At 35.8% G+C, this 26,272-nt stretch overlaps 1 protein-coding gene across 5 annotated transcripts in view; it reads right to left on the bottom strand.

Annotated features, from left to right (window-relative positions):
* The window catches only part of GPC5 (glypican 5), a 1,340,252-nt gene that overhangs the window by 1,017,421 nt on the left and 296,559 nt on the right, over positions 1-26,272 (bottom strand). For all 5 annotated transcript variants that reach the window (XR_012002022.1, XR_012002021.1, XR_012002023.1 and 2 more), the window contains exons 4-5: positions 25,168-25,301; positions 3,407-3,532 (exon numbers count right to left, since the gene is read on the bottom strand). Coding sequence is in view for 2 of the 5 variants with exons in the window: in XM_072760855.1 (XP_072616956.1) it covers positions 3,407-3,532; positions 25,168-25,301 (260 nt within the window). In the remaining 3 variants the exon portion in view is untranslated. The remainder of the gene's footprint in view (positions 1-3,406; positions 3,533-25,167; positions 25,302-26,272) is intronic.

The following is a 26,272-nucleotide window of genomic DNA, read 5'->3' as shown; positions in this document are numbered from 1 at the left end:
ACTTCAAAAAAAGAATTATAAAAAGAAGAATAACAGCCTGTAATTCTAACATCACTGCAACATCTGTTCTCATGAAACATAAATACAATGCAAATTTTTAAAAAGCCCCTCAATACTTAAGTGTAGTACTACTTTTCATATAAGTATTCAAAAATATTCTATGCAGAACCAATATTGCTATTTTTTATTTATTCAGATCTGCTGGTAAAATACGTAATATCCTAGTTTTAACTATTTTTAACTATTTTATATGCACTGGGCAGCGCATCACCCCCGGGGCACTTCTCGTAAGTTGTTCCCCATAAACACTGTCTGCTTTCCTCTGGTTTCAATCATGTAGAACAGATTGTTGTTTGTCAATATTGTGAAACGTGTACCACGAAATGGCAGGTTGTCCTGAGCTGCAAGTTAAGATTGACCGTGTCCTGGGGACTTTTTTCCTTGTGGCATCTACTGCTTCTTAACTGTTGACCCCCCAGAAACCTCTTTCCTGTTTCAACATCTGTCGGTGTTGGCCGTGTTCACAGTTACACGTGGGTAGTAGGTTTGTGGCTTGTTGACATGTTTGGGACTTTTTGAAAAATATTTTTATACCAAGAGAATATAATTTAATGGTAATAACCTAAAACCAGAAATGGAAGCTACTGGTTTTTAACTTTACACAGGATTAATTACAGATTTTTTTTTTTTTTCTGTTTCTTAAGTGCAATTTGAGATAAACTGGCTGGAGAAAAACATTTATAAAAATAAATACTTTTCATTTGAAAAAAAAAAAAATAATAATAATCTATTTTCAAATAATCTATTTGAAATTACTCCACAGTAGTAGATAAAAATATGTACTGTTTTTGACTAACACCTAATATTCCATAGTGAAGACACCATAATTAACCAGATATGATGGATATTTAGATTTTAGCACTGACTTTGCATTGAAGGGAAAAAAATCCTGCTATATGTTTATATCAAGAATTGTCTGAGCCACAAATAAAAATACAATTTAATATATATATTTTTAAAAGCCAAGTATCCATGAGGGTTTTCTCAAGGTCAAATAGAAAAGAGATACCACCCAATCAGCTTGTTTTGGAGCAATTAGGGAGTCATGTTTTGGGAGAATTAAATGAGATAATGCTTGTAAAACCTTGACTGAAGGAGAAAATAATCAGGGCTGAAATGTTCATACTAGAAGTAGCCTGGAGATGGTGCTAGAGAGCCAGCGGTGAGGTTGTCTGCTACTAGGGGAGCCAAGAGAAGTGCAAGTGGGTTGTGAACCCATGAAATTGGGATGGATAGGAAAATGGCAGTTAAGGTGATGAGGTACAAGGGGTGTTTCAGAGAAGATTAAGGCAAAGTGTAAGCTGTTCTCAGGAGAGTGGAGACAAACAGTGCCCTTGGAAGTGGCTGACAGACAGGAGGGGAGAATACTCTGGAAGCAAATGAGAATAACGAAATTCACTTATTTTCTTTATTAGAACTGCGGATGCTTTGTATAGAGAATTCTTGCTAAAGATGAGTTTTTTAAATTCCTAAACCATGAATGAGGTCTTAAGAAATATATGATATAGAAGAAAATATATTCATTGAGTTGAAAATACTATCCCTCTGAAAACTTTTCCCAAATCACTGATTTCCCCAACAGCATTTCCTATTATACAAACTCCAGACCAAACAGTCGAAAGAAGTAGGACAAGTTGACACCAAGGTTCTTGCAGCTCTAGAATGAGATGATATAATGCAATGCAATATATTACATGTCCTTATAATATACTAAATATTTCATCAATCACCGTGGGATTCTCATTAGCCCTTGTAGAAAAATCATTAATACACAAAAAAGTTCAATTCCAGCTTGAACAAGGTGAAAAGAGAAAGCAGAAGCCAAAGTATAATTTAGTTAGATCTAAATGGTAGAATTTTTGCTGAAATGAAAGCTATAAGATCTCAAAGTTTTAGGCATACTATCAGTGCTCTGAATAAAAGCAAGAAAAATAAATTTAGAAAATACATTCTAACATCCAAAGAACATAGTGAAAAAAGAACACTAGCCATGTCAGCCAAATATTTTATTTAATTATGTTCTTGTCTTTAGTAATTTTTTTCTATAAAATCTAAGAATTTCTATGAGATATTCAGATACAAACTACAAGATAACCATTTAATGTATCAGGAATATAAGCTTTAACTATAATAAATATGGTCACACAGAAATATGTAAACAGTTTTTATTTTTTTAAATGTATTTAATTGGAGTATATGTTTGTTATGGTAAGCTTAATTTGCTAATGATTTTTTTTTTGGTTAATGATATTTTAAATAAATGTATCACTATTGTGATAACTAAACTACCTATCTTCATGCAGAGTAGGCATTTTTGTAAATCAGAAAACTTAACACCCTATCTTTCTTTTTGTAGATTTTTCAAAATAAAATATACTAAAACATTCAAATCCAAATGTAGGCATTTGTAGGCAACCCAAGCCTACATTCTATAGAATCACCAGCATTGGAAAATCAAAAGACCAATTTCCAGCCAGTTATTATTGACCAGTGTTATACATTATGGAGAATTTAGGCCTTTCTCAAGCTCAGGAGATTACTTCAGAGTACAATCAGTTATAGGAAGCAAAGGAAAAGAAAATGTCAAAGAAATTCTAGACAATGAGGAATAAAAGGTAAAATTTCACTCCTGAGCTTGAGAACAATTGACAACATAAACATGGGGGCAGCCCCGGTGGCTAAGTGGTTTAATGCCGCCTTCAGCCCAGGGTGTGATTCTGGAGACCCGGGATCGAGTCCCATGTTGGGCTCCCTGCATGGAGCCTGCTTCTCCCTCTGCCTGTGTCTCTGCCTGCCTCTCTCTCTCTCTCTCTCTCTCTCTCTCTCTTATGAATAAATAAATCTTTAAAAAAATGAATAATGCTTCAAGACACAAATGGACATACCCCCGCCTTACATAGATACACACACACAAACAAAGAGACACTTGTAGGATGGACATATTAACACCGCTGAGACCCATATTCATCTATCAGTGAATCTTTACACAGGTATTCATATTTCAATGAATTTCTTCACTTTCTAAAACTCATAAAGTTAAACAAAAAAAAATGAGCTACTAGATACAAGACGGATTGAACAGAAGGTAAATATTATTGAAAAAGTGGGATTGTTGGTAGGTCTGAGGTAGGTAGAAAGGAAGGATGTTCAAACACATTTAAAAATGCTATCACATTTTTAAAATGTCAAAAAAGATCAAATCTATTTCTAACTAAAGAGACAAAATTGATGTACGCTCTAACCTGTGTGGCAAAGTTAAAACTGAAGTGGTTCATTCAAGACCTGGGAAAAGAAAGCAAGGATGAAGGAGCCATTGTATTTTCACATACTACTACACATAAAATACCTTTTTACTATATCTTCCCCATTCCAGCACGGCAGCCCATCAGCAGCGGCTAATTCATTTACACAAAGCTCATCAGCCAGGCCTCCATAGAATGTCCTGTACAGTCGAAGGCTGTTGATAAATTCTCTGAATAAGAAAACAAAGAAAACAATTAAACCCAAAAATCCATAATAAATGCCAATATAAATGGTATAATTTGTTATGTGGAAATTTTAGAATGGAACTTTTTTTTTTATTTTCACCGCTTATTTTTTATAGATTTTCAATACTCTTCAAACAATCAAGATAAACACTATAGTTTTTTTTTTTTTAAGAATGCTAGTGTTCAAATTTACTCTTTTGAATCCAAGTTTTCACAGGGTATGAATTTTATATAACTCAAATCCAAGAAGTTGTGATGGGTATACACACACACACACACACACACACACACAAACACACACTTTTTGCAGTATCCCTAAAAGCCTTTACTAGCTTTGCCATCTAAATCACAGTGATACTAACTACTTACTTTCCTGTAAATAAATGCCAGAGGCTTTTAACAAGCTAATCGATTGCTTATTAATTAAAAATGTACTAAATTTGGTTGGTTTTCCTATTTCAGTCTTCTCTTTGGTATATAACAACATAAAATATATGTCTTCACTAACTATGAGAAAACCCAGATATTTAACATATTTTAAAAGCATGAAAATATAAGTTGTTGGAAGGAATAGTATTTTATATTAACTGTTTTTTTTCCCTTCTCATGCTACATCTCTTTCCCCCATCAATTATGGGAAGGGAAAAGTCAACAAAATGTACTTTGCTTTTTAATTTAAAAAGCCAAAACTTTCAAGTTTTAAAATCAAACCTTTGAGGTCCCAAGAACTTAGGCATTTCAAAGAACTGAGCCCTAATAATCTATAGTTCTGAACTTTTTTACATAAGCTAATATTTTGGACAATGAAATAAAAAGCCACTAGCTTAATACGGAGGAGATGTCTTCTGGACTAGAAGACAGGGACAAGAGAAGGAAAGCAGAAGTCCACAGGTTGAGTAGTTAAAATGCAGCGATTATGAAATTGCATCCTCCACTGATATTTAAAAAATAATTTCTTTAAAAATGAGGTAAAAAAAAATAAAAATAAAAAAATAAAAATGAGGTCAAAGAGGAGGAGCTCTAAATTATAGCTGAAATGACCAATTTTTTAAAAAATTAAGTGATTTTGACAGTACTGATGCTGAACTGTATTAATTTTAAAATTCTCTCTCTTAGTGGTTTTCAAAGAACTATTTGTGGAAATGGTTGGAGTTGTAAGTAACAGAGTATAGGAAGGATAAATGTCATTTTCAAATATATAAAATCTGAAATCATACATCAGAAGTTCCCATAGCAAGTGTTTGCTGAGGATTTAACTAAATATTTAGCAAAGCTTGATCAGACATGGGATGATAACATGACTGCAGGAAGCAAAAATCAGACTTAACCTCTAACTTATACTCAATCCCCAAAAAAGTATACTATATTTTCTCACTAGCAGAGTAACCACTCATTTATAATTTTTTTTTTTTTTTTGAGAAGTGGGAACGGGGAGAGAGAAAAGGAGAGAAAGAATTTTAAGCAGGCTCCACACCAGTTCAGAGCTTGATGCAGGGCTTGATCTCAGGACTCTGAGAGCATGACCTGAGCTGAAATCAAGAGTCACACACTTAACAGACCGAGCCACCCAGGTACCCCTATACTTATTTATACTTTAAGTTGGTTTCCTCTACTAGAAAATAAGTGCCCCCCACCCTATGAGGGCCATATTCCTACTAACTGGAATGCATGAACAAATACCAATTCTCATGTTGCAGCTACTAAACTATAATGGATGAAGCCAACTGATTCTTCCCTAGAGGAGTGGGGTTTGATAAATGGAAAGGTGGGGCATCCCTAGGTGGCTCAGCAGTTTAGCACCTGCCTTCAACCCAGGACATGATCCTGGAGACGTGGGATCGAGTCCCACATCAGGCTCCCTGCATGGAGCCTGCTTTTCCCTCTGCCTGTGTCTCTGCCTCTGTCTCTCTCTCTCTGTGTCTCTCATGAATAAATAAATAAAATCTTAAAAAAATTTTTTTAAATTAAAAAATAAATAGAAAGGTGTGTGTGTGACTCATCCTGAATTCCGTTCACTATAAATGATCATCTGTTTGGAATCAGAGTCTTCTAGAATGAAGAGGCCTGGCACAAATGACTAGAATGTTGAAATCTCCAAATTGATACTATATAACTGAATTAATATTTCTTGTGGACTTCAAACCTCCTCCTCCAATCTTGATGAATGGTGTCTTCACAATAAATAGATCATACTGAGAAAGCTTTACATCTTTCCTTCCTAGTCCTCTTTCCCAGTGCTACTCTCATTGCCTTAGTCAAAGCCCTTATCATCTCTATGGAATGACTGCACTAGAGTGACATACCTCTCATCCTCCAAGAAATCCACTTCTTAAAATTCAAATCTGATATCCCCTAGACTATGTTACTCACTTGCTTATAGCCATCAATGGCTCTCTAATCTCGACAGCATCAAAACCAAACTTCTTGGAGAGGCATATAAGGCACACTCTCACCTCCATTTCAGCAGCAATCCAAACCATAGTTTAGGCTTCCACAAGAATGAAAGACTTGCTGTTCCCCAAACACACCTTCCTGCCTTTGCATGAGTTTTCTCAGAAAGAATCGTGTCCTAGAAGAGTTCCACTCATTTTATAAGCCAGCAGCTATCAGTTACTTGTCACAAACTACTAAACACTACTGAGTACCAAGCTCTGTGTTGGCACTATAGCTAAACAAGGCAGTCTCTACCTTCTAACAATGCACTTGCTGGTGAAAATCTACAATAATAACACAGTTTAATGGAGCCACATTTGAGGACAGAGAAGGAATCAGGAAATATGTACAAACAAGATACTACTTCAGTGTTTCATGCAAAAAAAAAGGCACAAGCAAAAACAACAACAAAAAACAATAAGCAAATGTAAAGAGGAAAGAGAATATTGTGTGTTCATAGTCTCATAAGCAGTTTAGCTAGTGGGGAGTGAGCTTATAGGAATTATAGTTAAAAAATAGAAAGAGGCCAGTTTGTAATCAGCCTTATTGGTCATCTCAGTGCTATTCACCAGGAGAAGAAATAAAGGAAGGGAAATATAATTCTTTCAATGTTCCACACTATACTTAGGATTGCTCTTCCCTTGCTCATATTTTCATCTTTCCATGGTGCATATCACTTTCTATTCTAGCATGTCGTGTACTTACTTACTATGTTTTATTGTTTCTTATCTGTCTCCCACTCTAGTATAAAAGATTCAGGCAGGCAGGGACTTTCTGGTTACTTTTTTGTTTGTTTTGCTCACTAATACAGATCTTAAAACAGTTGTGAAGGCATATGGAAAGCTAGAAAATCAGTAATTAAATTAATGAATGAGTTAAAACTAATTAATATTAAGCCTACTCTCAACATGTTTGGTTTGGGATTTCTTTAGAACATACAGAAAAGAGAAATCAAGTAGAATGTTACTTTCAGACTTACGATATATAACATCATCTGGGGGTCTTGCAAAATGCAGATTCAATTGGATAGTTCTGGGGTGGAGCCCAAGATTCTACTTTTCAAAGAAGCACTCAGATGATGCTGAAACTACTGGTTCAAGAACCATGAATACCATGGATGTTTGCTGTTGGATATGTAACCTTGGAATCGGGAGACAGGATGTGTAATGTGGGAGTCATTATCTCCAGAGGTGGTGACTGAAGTCATGAAAGTGGATGAAATCTCTCAGGCAAATAACAAGTAGTAAGAGAAAGTCAAAGGAACTCAGAAGTAGATAGAAATGAAGAAAGGAAGAAAATCTTCAATGAGAAGAGCTGTGAACATTAAAGAATAAGGGAATTTGAACCTAGAGAGGTTACCCAGAGTATAAAATGCCACTATGAGAGGTTACTTAAAATAATGAAAATGTCTTTCATATGTGGTCCCTCAAAAATCTGTGTGTTGAGACAAGGCTTTTAAAAAGTAAACAGGCTCAAATGAGGTCATCTGGATGGATAGATCCTAGTTCAAAAGGACTGGTGTCCTAACAATAAGAAGAGATGGTAGGAGTGCATGCACACAGAGGAGAGGCTATCTGAGGGCACAAGGGGAAGGTGGCCATCTGCAAGCCAAAGAGAGTAACCTCAGGAGAAACCAAACCTGCCAACATCTTGATGTTGGATTTCTAGCTTCCAGAACTGTGAGAAAATTGATGTCTTTTGTTCAAGCCATCTGGTCTGTGGTATTTTGTTATAGTGGCCATAGCAAACTAATACAATGACGAAAGCATCTGGAATAGGGTAATGGACTTCAGATTTGCAGTATGATGAGTAGTAAAGCAAGTGAGAAATGAAAAGTAGAGTCCCAAAGACGAACATTAAGGGAGGAGAGTGTGTGTGTGTATGAACATGCAAGAGATTTGAAAATATTTGTGTATGAAAGGGAAGGAGATAACAAGGGTTTGTGGTTCAATAGCTTGTCCTTAAATATCCCAATTCTCGGCATTCCAAGCACAAAGCCACTCTGAAGCTAGCTTTAGTATGCGACTTGCTCTGGATTCTAGTAAATGTATGCAGGAGTGATGTATGTTCCCTCCAACCTTAAGCTTTAAGAACCAGTGTGGTTTGCCAGCTTCTGTTTCCCTCTTCCCTGATGACTGGAAATATGTCACAGGGAGGCAGCTTTGTCAATCTGAGGCTTAAAGCCAGGGTATCTTGAGCAGCGCCCTCTGCTGGTCTAAAATGTGAATAGGCTGTGAAGAAAAATGCTTTTTTTTATTTTTTATTTTTTTTTGGTCCTGAACCAATGATAGGTTGGGGTTGTTTGCTACCATATAATAATTTAGTTTTTCTTAATTGATAAAAATATAGAAAAAGAAAATTAAAAAAGGATAAATCACAAAATTTGAAGAGATAGTAAGAATTACTGAAAATAGAGTGATCACCTTCAGTACAAATTCTCTAGGAGTAAAATGACTGAAGAAAGTCTGTGGAAGTTAAGATAAAATATTGGTTTGTGAAGACAAAAACTTGAGGGGAGAGCCTGCCTCAGAACTTTATATTCTGTGTTTGGAAGATTTTAGGTCACAGGAATTAAGAGTAATGTTGCAAGAAGTAACTGCATTGGAAGGCCAAGGGATTTACATTGGATACAGAAAAAAATGAGTTGGGAAATGAAGGGGATAAAGCACCAGTAGCTATAATGAGGTAAAAAAGATTTATCTACTGCCACAGAGTGAATTAATGTTGGTCCTATTATAAGAATCCATAGTTCAGTTCCCAGGTCAGTGTTTGGCCTACTACACACCATCATGCCTCTTTTTCAAGTTTTACATGAAATGTCTCAATGAATAAAATATTATATTCTTTGGATGATTCAAAATTTCACTTGCAGAAGGGTTACTATATCCATGCAATTATTTTTCTACAGTTATGAGAGTCTTTCCAGTTAAAACTAGGAACATAATACATGTAGGGAGATGCTGAACGTTCCAGCTAATTATCCTTGAGGGGCTATGTTACCTAAGTCAGTTGTTCGCCTTAGACTTCAGACACCTTACTTAAAGGTCATAAGAGTAACAGAAAATATTTTTAAAATATTTAAAGTATTTTTTAAAAAATAGAAAAACATTCTGTGTCGGAATATCTATTCAAAGCTTATATATATGTCAAGGCCATACACAAATTAATAATTTCTCATTTGGGCCTGCAACAGTTTAACAAATGACATCCGAGTCTAGATTTGCCCTCCCATCTTCCTTTCACTGAATGTCCCATGTTATAACAAGAATTGTCTTTTCAGCCAACACTTCCCCTATTTTAAAACCCTAACAATTCAGATGGCTAGTGGATCCATTCAATAAAGGCAAGAGTCATGTCTTCTTTCTATCCCCAGGGTTTGGATCACAGTTTGGTACCGATAGGCCCTCAGATTCTCACTGAATTGGTCCCAGATGTGGTCTTAGTTTTTAACAGCTTCCAGAATTAGAAGTTTCTAAAAGAAATGTGTTTTTCAAATGATAACAATAATTGAAAGCCCTTACAGGATACAGTTGACTTGGGAAACTTTTAATTAGGGGACCCTTTCCTAGATTGAGGAGAAATAGCTTCCTGGTGGCTGCACTAGAAAATGAAAAACTCGAAAGAGCAGGACCACAAGCTGTGCCAGACTCCACAGGCTCAGTCGGAGTCCATAATACGCACTACTGAAATTAATATGTAGGGACACAATAATATTTAATCACACTGCTCTGCAAGATAGCTATCATAATTAATACCTCACGGATAGACTGTGTAACAAAAACAGAAACAAGACTGAGATCGTCTGCTCCAGTGACTCTCTGTTATAAGCACATACTGTCATCACCAAGGAAATGTTTAAACATATGTATATTTAGATTTCTCCCTCACTCAGATGTATTGGTCTGGAGTGGGATCTGAGCACTTCTGAAAGCTTTCTATAAGATCCAAATGGGTGGCCAGGGTTGAGGACCTATGAGTTAGTCCAATTCTCTTATTTTCAAACTAAGGAAAAGCAAAAATCAGAGAAGGTAAAAACATGTGAAAAGTGAGGATGTTATTTACTCAGGAATTTATTTGTAGGGCCTTGACATCTTTGTCTCACTAATTAATTAACTAAATAATTAATGAATAAACACGCCATCACTCCACCATGTCAGGCTGATATTGAATATTTGATAAATCAAAGTTGAATGAATCTTTATATAGAAGAATATTTCCATCTGTTTAAAAAATCGTGTTAACAAGAACACGACTGGCAGATTGTTAGACCAGAAAACATGGATATATATCACTTCTTTCTGCCAAAATCTGCACTTAGATGACAATATGTTTAAACAGGATTCATCTGTATATTTCTACAAGTCTGAAAGGTCTGGTGCAGGACACAGGGAACGGGGCAAATTCTGCTCCCTGGCTAATGAGCAGCTTTGTCCACTGTGCTAGCACAGTAAGGAGAAAAAAGCCTGTAGCACAATTGATCATTCATAGCTTGCAGCCTTGTTTGCCCTGAGCATACTAAAGGCAAGGGAGAAACATGGACCAGCATAGTTATTGCTTCATTGCTTCCCATGCCCTTGAGGCCAGCAGTGCCAGAAAGGTCTCCTGATGTATCACGTGATAAAAAAAAGAAAGTATGAAAGGAAAGGCAACTCACCCTGAAGTGTCATTTATAGTTTGGTTGACCTAGGAATGCCTTGTTACTACTATAAAACTGAACAACTCTTCTGATTGGCTGGACCATCATAATTGACTTTAGTCATTTTTAATGATGAAAGTAACGTATCTTTTCATTACTAGTACAATGAATAAAAGGCACATGAAGCACAAGTTAGTATCTGTGCCTCCAGAATGTGTCCATCCCTCCCTCCTGAGGTAACCAATGTTAGCAATCTAGTACGCTTTCTTCCTTTCTCTGTGTGCATTCTAACTTCTAACATGTAACCAAAAACAGATAGACAGATAGACAGAGATAAAGAGAGACATAGTGACGATTTGGTTTTATAAAACTGGAACCAAGGGGCACTTGGGTGGCTCAGTGGTTCAGCATCTGCCTTCGGCCCAGGTCATGATCCTGAGGTCCTGGGATCGAGTTCTGTATTGGGTTCCCCACGAGGAGCCTGCTTCTCCCTCTGCCTGTGTCTCTGCCTCTCTCTCTATGTCTTTCATGAATAAATAAACAAAAAAATCTTTAAAACAAAACAAAAATGGAACCCAGCTATACACATGTACACTTAGTTGGCTTTTGCACTTGTCAATAGATCATGAACCCATTCAGATTAATGAATCTTTGTCTTATTTATTTCAATATAGCTATGTTCCATAATCTGAATATAGCAACTCCAAATATTCCACTAACCTAATTACATTTTAATTAATAAGACTGATATGTTCCTTATACGTGTGGCTTAAAGAGTGGCAACCACATGTTTCAAACTTTGCTGATCTCCTAGGGAGCTGTTTTTACTTAAGCATATGGATCTGATTTTACATTTGATTTTGCATTTCATTTCATTAAATGTTGCTGAACACAGAGCTATATTCACAAGCGCACCTCCCAATCTCATGTCTTTATCTAGCAGAATTTGTTTCAATTTTAAAACATTTATAAACTGTCACTTCCTCTCCTTGTTTCCCATTGAACACAGTATAAAAGAGACGATTTCTAATTTTGACCAAAACTAATTACCTGGAAAAGTACTGGAGAAGAATCTTATTTTCAAATGAAACTTCTCTGTGGAATGTTTCAGACTACACGTTCCTTTATTTAATGACATGTATTGATTTTTTTTATCCCTAAAGTCAGTCCACAAATAACATAGAACCTAAATTAAAAGCAGTGCCTCCCATACTGTTTGAAAATATCTGTAGAACAAAGGTCAAATGCGCAGTTTGCTAGTTAATGGCCTGAGGCAAAGTTAAGGTTAATGTGGCACTAATGAGCGGGCTCAAGCCTGTAGAGATGTCTGACCACAGTTGTCAAACAGTAGACATTTAAAATGTCAGTCTCCTGCTCAGCAGAGGAAATACATAATTACACATTTCCAGATAAGAACTATTTTCTCTTGCATTTCTGAATCTCTATTTAATAAGTTTATTTTATTCTCAACCAAGTCATTCTTTGTGACAAAATATTTTTATAATCTTCAAAACAGAAAAATATTTATATTTCTCTTCTACAGCAATAACAGCTCTTGCTGTAAATGCTTGAAAGTAATTAAATTTATACAGATTGGCTCGAGGGAGAACTGAAATCTAGTTTCCTGGCCCCTTTCCATAGACTTTGCGACACATGGAGAGATGGGTGGAAAGGGTGAATATGACACTGAGAAGCAATGCAATATGTGGCACCGTTTATCACAAATGTAAATGTGTTGTAAGCACATTGCATTCCTATTTGCTTAAAAAGAAAAGAAAACCCTATTTTTCCTAAAAGAGTAACTCATAGGGTGTGCTCCCTGAACCCCACCTGAACCCACTGTTTGTTATGGAGGCTTTGACTGAGGATCCCTACCATTCTCAAAGAGAAGGGTTTTTTTTTCTCCTTGTAGGGAGTCTTCTTGTTCATGCAACATCATTTCCCTTCCTTAGAATATTTACTGTGCTTTCTCAACAAAGCGGAAGGGGTTAAGATGGGCAGAGGGCTGGGAGCACCAAGGGAAGGAATGGAAAGAAGATATGGAAAGGAGCCCTGGAGATATGCTAATATCCTCAGATAACTCTGCAGAGGATTCTTTTTGACATGGTCTCTGTGTTTAATGCACTGCGCTCTATGGTGGTGATTTTACACTAGTTCTGAGCATGATGGTCAGAGCCATCTATAGAAGACACCTCCAGTCCTCACTTTTACTAATGCTCCAAACTCAACACATTGCCATTTAATGTCCCAGTAAAAAGCACCCTTTCTGAAAGCATCCTCCTTTAAAAAGAGTGATTTAAACCTGATGTCAAAACTAGGTTTTCAAAACTAACTCTCATCTCGTTTTCCATGTTGTAAAAATGTACCTCAAAAAGCACCGACTGTTCTCCATTAAAAAGGACTTTAAACAAAGATCTTAACTCATTTACAAAAATAAACACAAGGCCACATGTCCAATATTTAAATAAATCAGATAGTATTAAGGAAATTGAGCAACCAGCCCAAAAGAGATGAGACATAATTTGTCCTACCTTATAATTTTTGTTCATTTTGATAAAAATAGGCAATTATTTGTTCAGTTCTACTGGTTTCAGGAAGCATGCTATTGATTTTTCAACAGAAAAAAAATGTCTAGGACATGATTGGGTTAAGACCCACAAGAAGATTAAATCAGACATTTGCAAATCTAATGATTCCAGTATACTTCCTTAATATCAAGAATCATAAATGAGTGCCTATATCTTGAGATTCAGCATTTTAGGTCAAATCTTGAATGTCACTCTCTCTTGTAGTAAAATATTTTCTGTGGTTATTAACATTTTAACTATAAACTCCCTGACTTGGAGTATGTAAGAACATATTTTGTACAATATTTTCCTCTCTCAACATGAGCAGAAAACTAATAAAAAACCTTTCCCTTTAATAGTCTGCCAATAAATGGGCTTCTTCCTCATGCTTGCTTTGTGTGTGTGTGTGTGTGTGTGTGTGTGTGTGTGTGTGTGTGTTCTTCATTTTGTGATTTCAATCACCTATTCCTGGTCACTGCTATCCACTAACCCAACTGATTGATGGACAATATATGTCTGGAATACATTGCTCTTGCTTGCATCTTTGGTTTTTGTGTGTCTCTCAGTGTAAATACTTGTGTTCCTGAACTCTGGGATAAATATGGGCTTTAAGGTCATCAAAATCTATAACTAAAAGGGCTCAGAGAAAATGAGTTACTTTTGTCTTCATTTTTGTTCCTATTCTTCTGGTAATCTTCATTCTAGAAAGAAATTGCTCTTGAATGTGACATGTAACCCAAGTGCTATTTTGGGTGGCACAGAATATTAGTGACTGAGTCATGTATAATTACCTTTTCTCAAGTAGGATATCTAAAATATTGTCCATGTGATGGGAATGATAATAATACTTCCATCATGATCATTCATACATCTGTTTGTTTGTATAAGGCTTAGCTTACATCAGAAAATTAGACAAACCAAATACAGTGAAGATGACAAATCCTTCGAATTTACTCAATTTGTGGGACCCCAAAGTCGAAGTTCACATGTCTAACAGGATTCTTGCTGCAGAGGGTAAAATCAACACAGCAAAAGGAACAACTTAGACCTCTTGATCTTCAAAGTTATCAAACAGAATAAAGCATATTTTTGAGAGGAAACCTTAATTTGAAAGCCTATATTATAAACCTAAATGAAAACAATCATCCTGAAACTACCTTTGAACTTTCATTCAGTTGCTTTTCCAAGCAAAAAGTTCCACATATGATTCTGGAGATCATGGTGTGCCCTGGAAGTGGTTGATATACATTTGTGTCTTGGACTGAAGATGAAAAACAAAAACAAAACCAACAAAGTAAAAATAGTGCCTCCATCAAATGATATAATCCACCCTAGAAACACATTTCTCCTGTTTTGAGGACAATTGTGGAGGAATTGACAGCTCTGTCATTTACCTTAAACATGCAATGGGATAAAAATATAAAGATCCTGTTCCCTATTTTCTCATATTATCTATATTCATCATTTAGACACTGCCAATGTCACTGATAGATTTAAACTGGTGGGAATGTTCTTTGCCGTGCAAACCGAGTGGAAGAAAGTGTTTAGTACTCCTGTTGTAGACTGAGAACCCATGATGCTTCTACATACAATGAATTCTGCTACTTTAGTAAAAGAAATGAGCCTCACTTGTCATCCTGATTTAGGTCCCATAGATTCTGCTAAAAATTCTGGAATTGTTTTTATACACTGCTACAAAAATCATCAATTTCAGTATGACATGACTTTAAATCTTCCTTACCTCTTCAAAACTTGAGTGGAGAAAAAAATGAGAACTGAATTTGAAGTTTTTTTCAACTCTGCATATGTTTACTGACTTTCCAAATGCAAAAAGATAGAAGTTTTTCACTTTTTTTAAGGAGGAAAAAAGAAAGAAAACATATTCTCAGGTAGAACAGACAGGGATAATTTCATTCACAGTTTGGTTTTCTTGGTCGGGAGATATTTTGAGCCATATAAATAGAATAACCTTAGAGTCACAATGATAAACACCACTGAAAAGCTAGCTCATTAGGCAAAGCCGCTACCGGGAAATAGGTTTTTGGAGAATCAGTTTGAGAACTGTCGAATTTTAAGGTCATTCTTCCTATGGTTGAGGAAAAATATGTATATTTTTATTCTTTTTGTAGTGAGAAATCTGAGGAGACTTATTTCTACTCACATTATCTTAAAGTTGAGGCCCCCAATATGACAGATGTTGCAAATTAACTTCAGGACCAAGGCATTATTCAGGACCATCGACATAACTTCGAAGAGTTTAGAACAAATCTCACAATCCCTGTTGTAAAACTATGTCCATCTAAGCAAATAAGTTGTGAGTTCTAATTGCAGCCAGTGATAGCTATACAAATCTGCTTTTTATAATTTTCAATAATTACTACCATCACAACAAAAAGAGTACCTGTTAGATACCCAACACGTACACATAGCCACATCTAAACCACGATTTCAACTTCTAGTCCAGGCCTTTAGTACAAATACTGCTTACTGTTAGTTTAATCATTCATTGTTTGGATTTAGTTTCAGATCTGTCATGAAATGGTCACTAATTTTTCCATGAAAATCTACAAAATAAGATCAAACCTCATCTTTAAAGGTTTTATTTTTAATATTAATTTTAGCTGGAGCAAATTGCTTTTCAATGCAACACAATTTTGCATGTATTTGTTTATGAACTTTCTTTTTCTGGGAAGTTTTTAGCAGATTCTCAGTGGGATACGTGACCTGCAAAGGTTAAGCACCACTAGCCTAAACTTTTGCCATATGTTTGTTCTGCCTTCTGGCATTCCTTCTTCCTGTGTGCCTGGTTTTTGACCCCCTGGGGTCCTGCTTTTCATTATTCACACAGGTCTTGACACTGGCCTGCCTGGGAGCAACCCTTTCCTCAGCCTTGCTCTGGCCTGGCCTCTTGCCCCCTGTCCAAAGCCTTGCCTTGGCCTTCCCTGCCTGGGGTACCTTCGCTCCCACCACTCACCAAGCACTGTTTTAAATTAACCAGAAATGTTCTCATTGAAGGGAACATGACTTTTATTTTAGTAAATTAAACTTACAGGTAATCAATAATAATGGCACCTCAAAGAAGCACTAACTTCCTTTTAGGAAATAGATTGGAAATTGCTTTCTCCAGTCCTATAAATGATATTAAATTTTTCTCTGAGTTGACTTTTTCCTGACCTATGGATATTTTCATCCATATAGTTTATATACACACAATTCATCATTAAGCCCAGGGTGTCAATACTGATTTAACCACGTAAACACATACCCCAAACACACACATCAAGAATTTTAAACATTAATTAATTTTAGTGTCACTAAGAAAGTGTTGTGCTAAATCAGGTTTGACTAAGTAGATATAAATTTATGTATTTTATGCTAACTGATCCTTATGTAATATGAACCTATTCCAGCTATCTTGGCAATAATCTGAAATAATATTAAGTGTTCTTCACTCAGATTGTGTTTAAAAGTTTTTCCTCTGCCTAAGTAATTATTTTAATCACTACACTATGTTCTTTTGCAATGTACAGGGTAAAAATTAATTTGCTTTCATGGATAGACACATCCTGAAACAGGACATGCCCTGACTCATTCCCCTCTTTCAACTGAGCAATTTCAAGTGTCCTTTTTCGTTCCCATTCTCAATAAATAAAATTGTTCATGTTCAAGCTGTAAAATTCCTACTCAAATCAAGATTTAATAAGCACATTAGAATAAAATGGAGCTGCCTGATGATACAATATTCCATTAAGTTCTAAAAAAAATTCAGAAAAACAAAACTCATAAAACAATTTAAATTACATTTTGTCTACAACATTAAAAATCCCGTATTTCCAAAAATTTCTCCTTTCCCCACCTTCACATCCAAATCCTCTCCTATATCAAAAATATTTTATTTTTACTAAGCATCTAGGACGGTCTCTATTACCCCAATGCACAGCCATGCATGCAGCCAATCCCCTTAATTGGTGCATTCTTAAATGAGAGGTTTGGCTAATTGGAATGCTTGCTGCAGAACAGATGGGGCACTGGTGTTGAGACTCTGTCTTAATTTATTGTCCTGGGGTTTTCCTAATTACCCACTTAATTGGCACAGCCACACCACTTTGAAATAATAATGTACTGCTAATTATCACCGATTTAAGCTTGCTAATAGCTTATTTTTACCAGCTAACTTCAAGAAATCAAGCAGAGAGCAGGAACTGCCACAGGGAAATCACTGCCTGGGCTGGTTTAGACAGCTACATAAGTGCGGTGTCCTTTACAGCTGTGCTGATTTGGTTTCTGCCCAAAAAGACTACATAGTGATGCTTTTCTAGATGTTTAAAGGAGACGTGGCTCTTCCTTGACTTCTTCAACTTTCGGCGGACCTTTGTAACTGGTATGTATCAATAACTCAAAGTCTCAAATCAGCTCATTATTAGCATTCTTACATAAACAGAAAAAAGCAGGGGAGACTGAACTAGTACAATCACATTTCCAAAATATAATCAAAATAATCCAATGCCATGGTTTCACTTCCCTCCTTCCAAGCTAGAAGACTGACATACTCTATACTTCAGGCTTAGCACAACTCTTAGACCCAAGGACACATTTGGACATCCTTCTTCAAATGCTAGAAATAGAGCAAGAACAAGATAAGGCATTAAACAGGAGGGTCCTCTTTTGAAGTGAATACAAAGGAGGAAGGGAGAGAAAGAAAATGTACAAGGGAGTTGTAAACTTGGGAATTTATAGAGAAATGTCTATATTTAGGATAAGATACTATACTTTCTGCCTTTGCTTATGTTTATTCTACAGCTGTTTTAGGTACTTTTTTCAGACTAGGTCAGATTCTCCAGAGGCAGTATCTCAGACAGGAATTCGGATGCAGATGATTCATTGAGGTAGTGCTCTTAAGAGAAAGGTAGTGAGGGAAGTAGGATAGAGTGGGCAGGGAGAAGGTAAGTCGGGTTGTGGTCTCAGCTGCAGCCAGATTGCACAGGAAGGTGGAAGCATGAACTGCATCACATATCTGGCCCCATCACGTTGAATGAGAGTAAACCTTTGATCTTCCATGTCAGTCGGGTACTGCTTATGAGCCTCTGCCAAGGGGGATGAGGCAGGTGGGAGGTTAACCCCCTCTTTCAGGTGAATGAGATGGCGGGTAGTCCTCCTCCACATGGCATAGAACTGATTGTGTAACATGTAGGATATTGCAGAAATGACAGTGGGGACTTCCAAGGCTAGATCATAAAAACACTGCAGCCTCTGCCTTTCTCTCTCTCTCAGATTGTCTTGAGGAAAGGATGCTACTGAAGCCACTGTGACAAGAAAGTGAGGCCTCCTGCCAACTGCCCTTTAAGTGTGCCATCTTGGAAGATGATATCCAGTCCCACTCAAGCCTTCAGAGGATTGCAGCCTCTCCTGGCCTTGACAACAATCACCCTAAGAGACCAGAGCCCAAACCCTACAGCCAAGCAGCTCCCAAATTCCCCACCCACAGAAAATTGCATAATAAATGCTCGTTGTTGCTTTAAGTTGCTATGTTTTGGAATGACTTGTTAAATAGCAATAGATAATGAATATAGATGGCTCCAATTTGTTGAGTGCAATTCCCCAGAGAATAGGGCAGCTGTGCATTATATCAGCAAGGAGACATCAGCCATGAGGCAGGTAAAATGGACAGGAAAAGGGATGTGACTAGGGTGCCAGCAGCATCTACCACTGTAGTCACCTCTCCAGTGAAATATTTCCATTAAACCTCCCATATGACTTACAATGTCATGTCACGAACTTAATTATGGACATTTATATTTTTAAAAATGATAGCTGGCAACAACCTAAAATTCTGGACCTCATAACAATATTCTTAAAAAATGAAGATGTGTTTACATAAAAGCTGAGAGAATTCATCACCAGTAATAAGCAATGAAAAATATACTAAGGTTAAATAAAATAAAATGATTTTAGATGGACACATGGAATTACAAAAGCACCAGAAAGAATAAAATATGAGTTATTATATAAGTAAATATTGACTATTTAAAAACAATATCTCAGAAGTTGTTAAAATGTTGTTAGAAGTAGGGTATTTTTAGAAATAGAGTTATGGAACATAAGGATAATGAGGATGCTAGAGTGGCTCAGTGGTTGAGCATCTGCCTTGGGCTCAGGTTGTGACCTTGGAGTCCCGGGATCGAGTCCCACATCGGGCTCCCTGCATGGAGCCTGCTTCTCCCTCTGTCTGTGTCTCTGCTTCTCTCTTTGTGTCTCTCCTGAATAAATAAATAAAATCTTAAAAAAAAAAGAAAAGGATAATGGAATGAAACATTTTTAAAGTTCTTACATTATCCATTGATTGGTGAATGGATAAAAAATATGTGGTGCGTGTATATGTTTGTGTGTGTGTATATATATATATATATATATTCCATCATATATATATGATTCAGCCACAAAAAGTGAAATCTTGCCATTTTTAACAACATGAATAGAATTAGAGAGTATAATGCTAAATGAAATAAGCCAGTAAGAGAATGACAAATATCATATGATTTCACTTATATGTGGAATTTAAGAAACAAAACAAATGAACAAAAGGGGGAAAAAAAAGAGAGAGAGAGACAAATGAAGAAATAGACTTTTAACTATAGAGAACAAACTGATGGCTACAAGAGGGTGTAGAGATTACTAACATAAATAAATAAATTTTAAATAACATTTTTTATAAGATATACCACGAAAGAAATTAAGTCCAAAGATTTATTTATTCATTTTTAGGAAGAGAGAGCGAAGCAAGAGCAGGAGCATAGAGCCTGCTGAGCATAGAGCCCAACCCAGGACTCAATCTCACCACCCTGTGATCATGACCTGAGCTGAAATCAAGAATTGGAGGCTTAACTGACTGTGCCACCCAGGTGCCCCTGATGAAACTAACTGAAGTAAACTATGCCAATATAATTTTAAAAGACTATGACTTATTTATATGTTAAGATGAATTTTAAATTGTTAAACATAGAACAGTTTATATCTTCATTTACATTGGAAAACAACTGATGCATTTTATAATTTCTATTTTTCAGCTACTAGAGCAATTATATTTAGAGAAATTGGTGTGGATTTATGTTGTTGTTTCATTGCTTTTTTTTTTTTAATAGTTTTAAATTGGTTTAAATTTACCAATAGTAGTTTCTATTAGAGACATTCTCATGGGAATTGCCCAAGGTAAATAAAGAAAACCTAAGAAACACTGCCATGGATACAATGCTAACTTATAAAAACTAACTCAGAAGATGTTAATTTTTTCTAACTTTACTATTTTATGAATTGCACAAAATAGTAGTCAATTATTTGGATGGCCTGACTGGAAACTCATTTTTTCCTCATCTATTTTTTTTTTTACAGTAAACTTTCATTTTGTTCTAATTATTTTTTTAAGATATTTATTTATTTATTTATTTATTTATTTATTTATTTATTTATTTATTTATGAGAGACAGAGAGAGAGAGAGAGAGAGAGGCAGAGGGAGAAGCAGGCTTTATGCAGGGAGCCTGACGTGGGACTCGATCCTGGGTATCCAGGATCACGCCCTGGGCTGAAGGTGTTGCTAAACCGCTGAGCCACCCAGGCTGCCCCATTTAGTTCTATTTATTGAGTTATAGCAGGAAGTCCCAAGTCAACAGCTCTCTTCAGAAAATTACATTTTATCTCTATCTGAATAATCACTGTATCTACTATCATCATAATGAAAAATTATGCATGTGTAATGGCAAAAAAAAAGATTATTTAAAAATTTAGTATCATTACCTCTCATGAAAATTTTGACTGAAGGAGTTTTAACTATTTTTCTACTAGGAAAAGAGGATATTAAAAAAACACTTTTCATCTAAAGTTTAAAATAATAGGGTATATATGTATGTTTATTTATAGGTATGCAAAGATAAACACACACATATATTTTCCAAGATACAGAGAGCTAAACATACTCCTCAATCCCTGGAATACTATCATAACTTATTATTGAAATAGAATTTTTTTATAAATACTCAGTCTTAAAAAAATAATAAATAAACAAATACTCAGTCTTACATGTTTATTTATTTTGTTTTTTTAGTCTTACATGTTTATTTTTTATTTTTTATTTTTTTAATTTTTATTTATTTATGATAGTCACAGAGAGAGAGAGAGGCAGAGACACAGGCGGAGGGAGAAGCAGGCTCCATGCACCGGGAGCCTGATATGGGATTCGATCCCGGGTCTCCAGGATCGCGCCCTGGGCCAAAGGCAGGCACCAAACCGCTGCGCCACCCAGGGATCCCGTCTTACATGTTTAATATAAGTACTTTGCCATATCTCTTCCTTGAAAAATATATACTGATTTTTACATTTTTGTTTTTTAATTTATAAAAATGGTATTGCAGTATTCTCATTCTGTTTAATACTTTTTTTTCTCTTTAATCATATTTTTTGATGCCTGAAAATACTTTCTCTCCTTCTAACTCCTAATGGTCCAAAGTAATATATTTTATTTTTCCATTTTTCTTATTATGGTCATATAACATGCCTCTAACTCTCAGCCATCACAGATACTCAAGAATTCTCCTTGTGAATATGAGTAAGAGTTTCTTGAGATACATCCTAAGAAAGCAGGCAAGTGCATAGACTAAATGAGTTTTACAAAGTACAGCAAAGTTCTTGCTAGAATGCTTGTACCAGTGTACCACATGATTGTTCACATAGAAAATCCAATCTCATCAACAGACCATCCATTAGAATAGAGTTCAGAAAAGTAGCCATATATAGTATTATAAACATATCTTTGTCTGAATCTGTCTATTCAATATTCACCTCATTTGCTTGGCTGGTCTGTGTACACTGAGGTAGGCTTGGAGAATGTTTTGGATTATCATAACCCGAGTCAGAGGATGACTCCAATTATATCTTCCTTTGTATGTGGGATCTGCTAGAGCAAATCAAAACATGTACTGCCACCTGCTATCTAGCTAACAATTTGGCAAATCCTTTTTTCTCTCTTTATCAATTAGTAAGGATAATTAGAAATATTTCACTTTCAGCTGGTAAGAATGTCTTCACTGATAGACCTCAGGGCAATTCTCCCACTCCATGACAGACAGGAGCCTTGATCATTTGGACATCCTACAGGACTCCATGCTGATAATAAAATATTGATCACATCATCCTAGTTGCCTCAGTAGACATGTGCATGCCTCTGGTGGAGAAAAATATTGACATTTCAAGGGCTTGACAGTTCAGCTGGGTTTGTAAATGTCCAGTAGTCTGATCTTATTGGGATATTCTTCTAATGTAAAGGGCAAATTTCTGCATTATGATGACCTAGTACTCAGGAGGAGGCACAATGCTTTTTAGGTCCTTTTGCATATTAGAGAAAACACAATACACACTTAAGTGTGTTGCTATAACCCATTTATAAAATAGCCCCAAGGAGCTTTTATATGGGAAAGAAAAGTCTGTAGGTTGGTGTTTCACAAACTGTTCTGATGTTCAGTTCAGATTGACCCAGTTCATCCATTCAGTGCTGCCTGAAGTACCAGTAGCAAATGAAGATGCTCTACAGAGATTCTGGAAAGTCCTGTTAGAAGAATAATAGTATGGACATCAAGGATTTTGAGCTAAAGTCATGCCTGCTTTTGCTGAACACTGTTTTTGCTTGGTTGGTTGGTTGGTTGGTTGGGTTGGTTGGGTTGGTTGGTTTGCAAATGGGCTCTGTCAGAAACTACACACTCGGGATGCCTGGATGGCTCAGCAGTTGAGCTCTGCTTTTGGCTCAGGGCCTGATCCTGGAGTTCAGGGATTGAGTCCCACATCAGGCTCCCTGAGGGACTCTGCCTATGTATCTGCCTCTCTGTGTGGCTCTCATGGAATAAAGAAAATCTTAAAAAAAAAAAAGAAACTACACAATTGACCATGAGATAGCAAGTGACACTGCAATCTGAGATGCCCACGATGAACTAACTGCTATCTGATCTGCCAGGCTATGAGATCAGGCTTATATAGTAGCAATATATCATCAAGTGGAAGCTGATCTATTGAAAATCAGGCTCAAGTGGGTGGAAAAAGAACAGGTAAAATGCAGAAAGTAGCTCAAACTCACTCAGCACCTACTCTGCTACATTTCCCCACTATTTCATTTGAAATTTATGACCTCATGGGGAATTATCAGTGATGAAGGATAAATAAAATTCAGGTCTAGTTTATGGATACAGAAAAATAAATAAAATTTAGGAGTAGTTTATGGATAGGTCTGCATTATATGTAATACTTATGTATGTAGGTATTAAGCAGAAGTATACTGGAATAGCATTTAAGTTCCATTTAGGAGTGGCAATAAAAAATGTGTAGGAATAAACTGCATAAGTGCCCTCATGTATAATAGCTCTGGTTGTTCACTTTGTGTGGCATGAAAATGGTCTGTGACAGACTTACTCTGGTTCATTGGGCAATGGCTAGTGGTGGCTGGCTGGTTAGTGACATAGAAATACATGAGTTTGCAAGATTGGCAACAAGGAGGTCAATTTGGTGGCTGGACAGATACTTACAAAATTAGCTATTCATATGAGCCCCCCATTGTTCCTGAGACATTTAACACGTGTTGGGTTTTGCTTTGTCTTTCCAACAACTGAGTTGTTCTGGTGGTGAAACAAACATGACCTTTAAGAACTTAAGATCTTCCTTAGCTAGGTTTTATTATAAGAACCACTTTATACTATACCCCGCCACTATATGCTCTACACTAGCCAAAGCACATTAATTTCTCAAATACGAGAAAAGACTGCTGATCATTATAGATGTTTTGAGGAAAATAGAACAGCTACTTTACATGCAAACAAAGTGCTAATTCTTTTGAGCTGCAGTGAATAGCCAGCAATAGCCCAGATCTTTATTCCAAATTATAGTCCATCTGAGAAGAGAATGAGGCAATTAGGAACACTGTCCCAAAAGGAAAGAAATAGATTTTACATTATAGAGAGTAAAGCTATGTAAATACTGAATTTACCATAAAGTATTATTAGAAATAACTATTTGAGTTAATAAATGAATATAGAATTCTGAATTTCAATTCAATTCAAAAACACCCACTGAGAATCTAGTATTTGCCAGAACATACACCGGTCAACAGAACACAAAAATAAATAAAATAATAGCTTCCTTCAGTTTTAAGAGTTTTTCAGTATGACTGCCAGTTATCAAGCAGAGATATTAATGAAGGCTTTAATTTAACATGTGAAACAAGGATGGGAAGAGTGGTAGAAATGTGAGTTATAGAAGCAAGCCATTCAATGCTTATCATTTGGAATCAACAAATAGCCATTTTCAGTATTCCAGATAAAAGAGAAACTTCTTATCTAACCATTTTCTAACAGATGCTTAGCATACAGTAATACTGATTTCATCATTTATGTGAATATTCTGTCGTCATTGTCCAATACAGTAGCTATATGTAGAATTTGGGCTAAAATTAATTAAAATTAAAAATTCAATCATCAGTCACAATAGCCATATTTTAAACTATTTTTTATTTTATTACAGTAAGATCTAACATCTTAAAGTGTGAAGGTACAATATTTTATTGTTGTTCACAGGGAGAGGGAAATAGAGAAGTATTAATTAATGCCCATAAAGTTTCAGTTAAGTAAGATCAAGTAAGTCCTAGAGATCTGCTGTACAACATTGCACGCAGCCATATTTTAAGTGCATAATGACCATATGTGCCTATTGCCTGCCATATTGTATTATAGCAAGTGTCTCTTATCACAAAAAGCTTATTAGTTGGTCTCATAAGTTGCACTTATATTCCTAATTAAGTGAATAGGAGCAATCAATGAATTTTAAAAGTAATTAATAGTAATCTTTTTTTCTTCAATAGTGTATTTTGTTCTACTTAATTAAATACATTCTATTCTGTTGAAAATTAATGGCTTACTTTCTCTTCTCTTTCTGGTTGTAAAACAAATGTCTTACTTTCTTCCGTTGGCAAGTGTCTCTTCATCATTCCTAGGAGAGATCTTCATCCCATGCTTCTCTTTGCTTCCATCAAAAGAACAACGGGGGCTTTGTGTAGGTGTTCTGATTGGACGGCCACAAATCTTACTGACCTTTCAAATAGAAAATATTAAAAAAACAGTTAGAAACCATCCTCCATTCTACCTGAGAATATAATGTTTGCTCAAATCTGAAACAATGGCATGTTCTTACTTATACCTCAATACTAACTTTTAAGGCATAGAATGTTTTTCAATTTTTCAGAAGGGGAATTAAATTATCTATATAAAATGTCAACCATGATAAATTGATACTATGCATATTTATACATTTTGCATGTATACATATGCAGAACACATGAAGAAAATATATATGCAGAATCAGAGAACTATATTAATAAACTTGCTTGCTTCTATAAATAAGATTACTTAACCAAGATAGATATTATTTATGGTTTACATTCAATTTATGACAATCATAATCATATAATTGTATTGATATTTTAAATGAAGTAATTTGCTATTGAATATGTGGTCTGAGGAAACAACAAATGGTGAGGATGTGGAGGAAGGGGAACTCTTTTGCACTGTTGGTGGGAATGCAAGCTGGTGTAGCCACTCTGGAAAACAGTGTAGAGGTTCCTCAAGAGGTTCCTCTATTTTCCTTAAAAATAGAACTACCCAAAAACCCAGCAATTGCACTATGCATATTTGTCCCAAAGATACAGATGTAGTGAAATGATAGGACACCTACACCCCAATGTTCATAGTAGCAATGTCCACAATAGCCAACTGAGGAAGGAGCCATGATGTCCTATGACAGACGAATGGATAAAGAAAATGTGGTATATATATATCCAATGGAATATTACTCAGCCATCAGAAAGGATAAATATCTACCATTTACATCGATGTGGATGGAACTGGAGGGTATTGTGCTGAGTGAAATAACTCAATCAGAGGAAGACAATTATCATATGGTTTCAATCATATGTGGAAAATAAGAAATAGTGAAAGGGATCATAAGAGAAAGGAGGAAAACTGAGTGGGAATTAGAGAGGAAGTCAAACCATGAGAGACTCCTA

This window comes from Vulpes vulpes, chromosome 6 (assembly GCF_048418805.1).
Source record: "Vulpes vulpes isolate BD-2025 chromosome 6, VulVul3, whole genome shotgun sequence".
Lineage (NCBI taxonomy): Eukaryota > Metazoa > Chordata > Mammalia > Carnivora > Canidae > Vulpes > Vulpes vulpes.
This window is presented reverse-complemented; position numbering and strand designations above follow the sequence as displayed.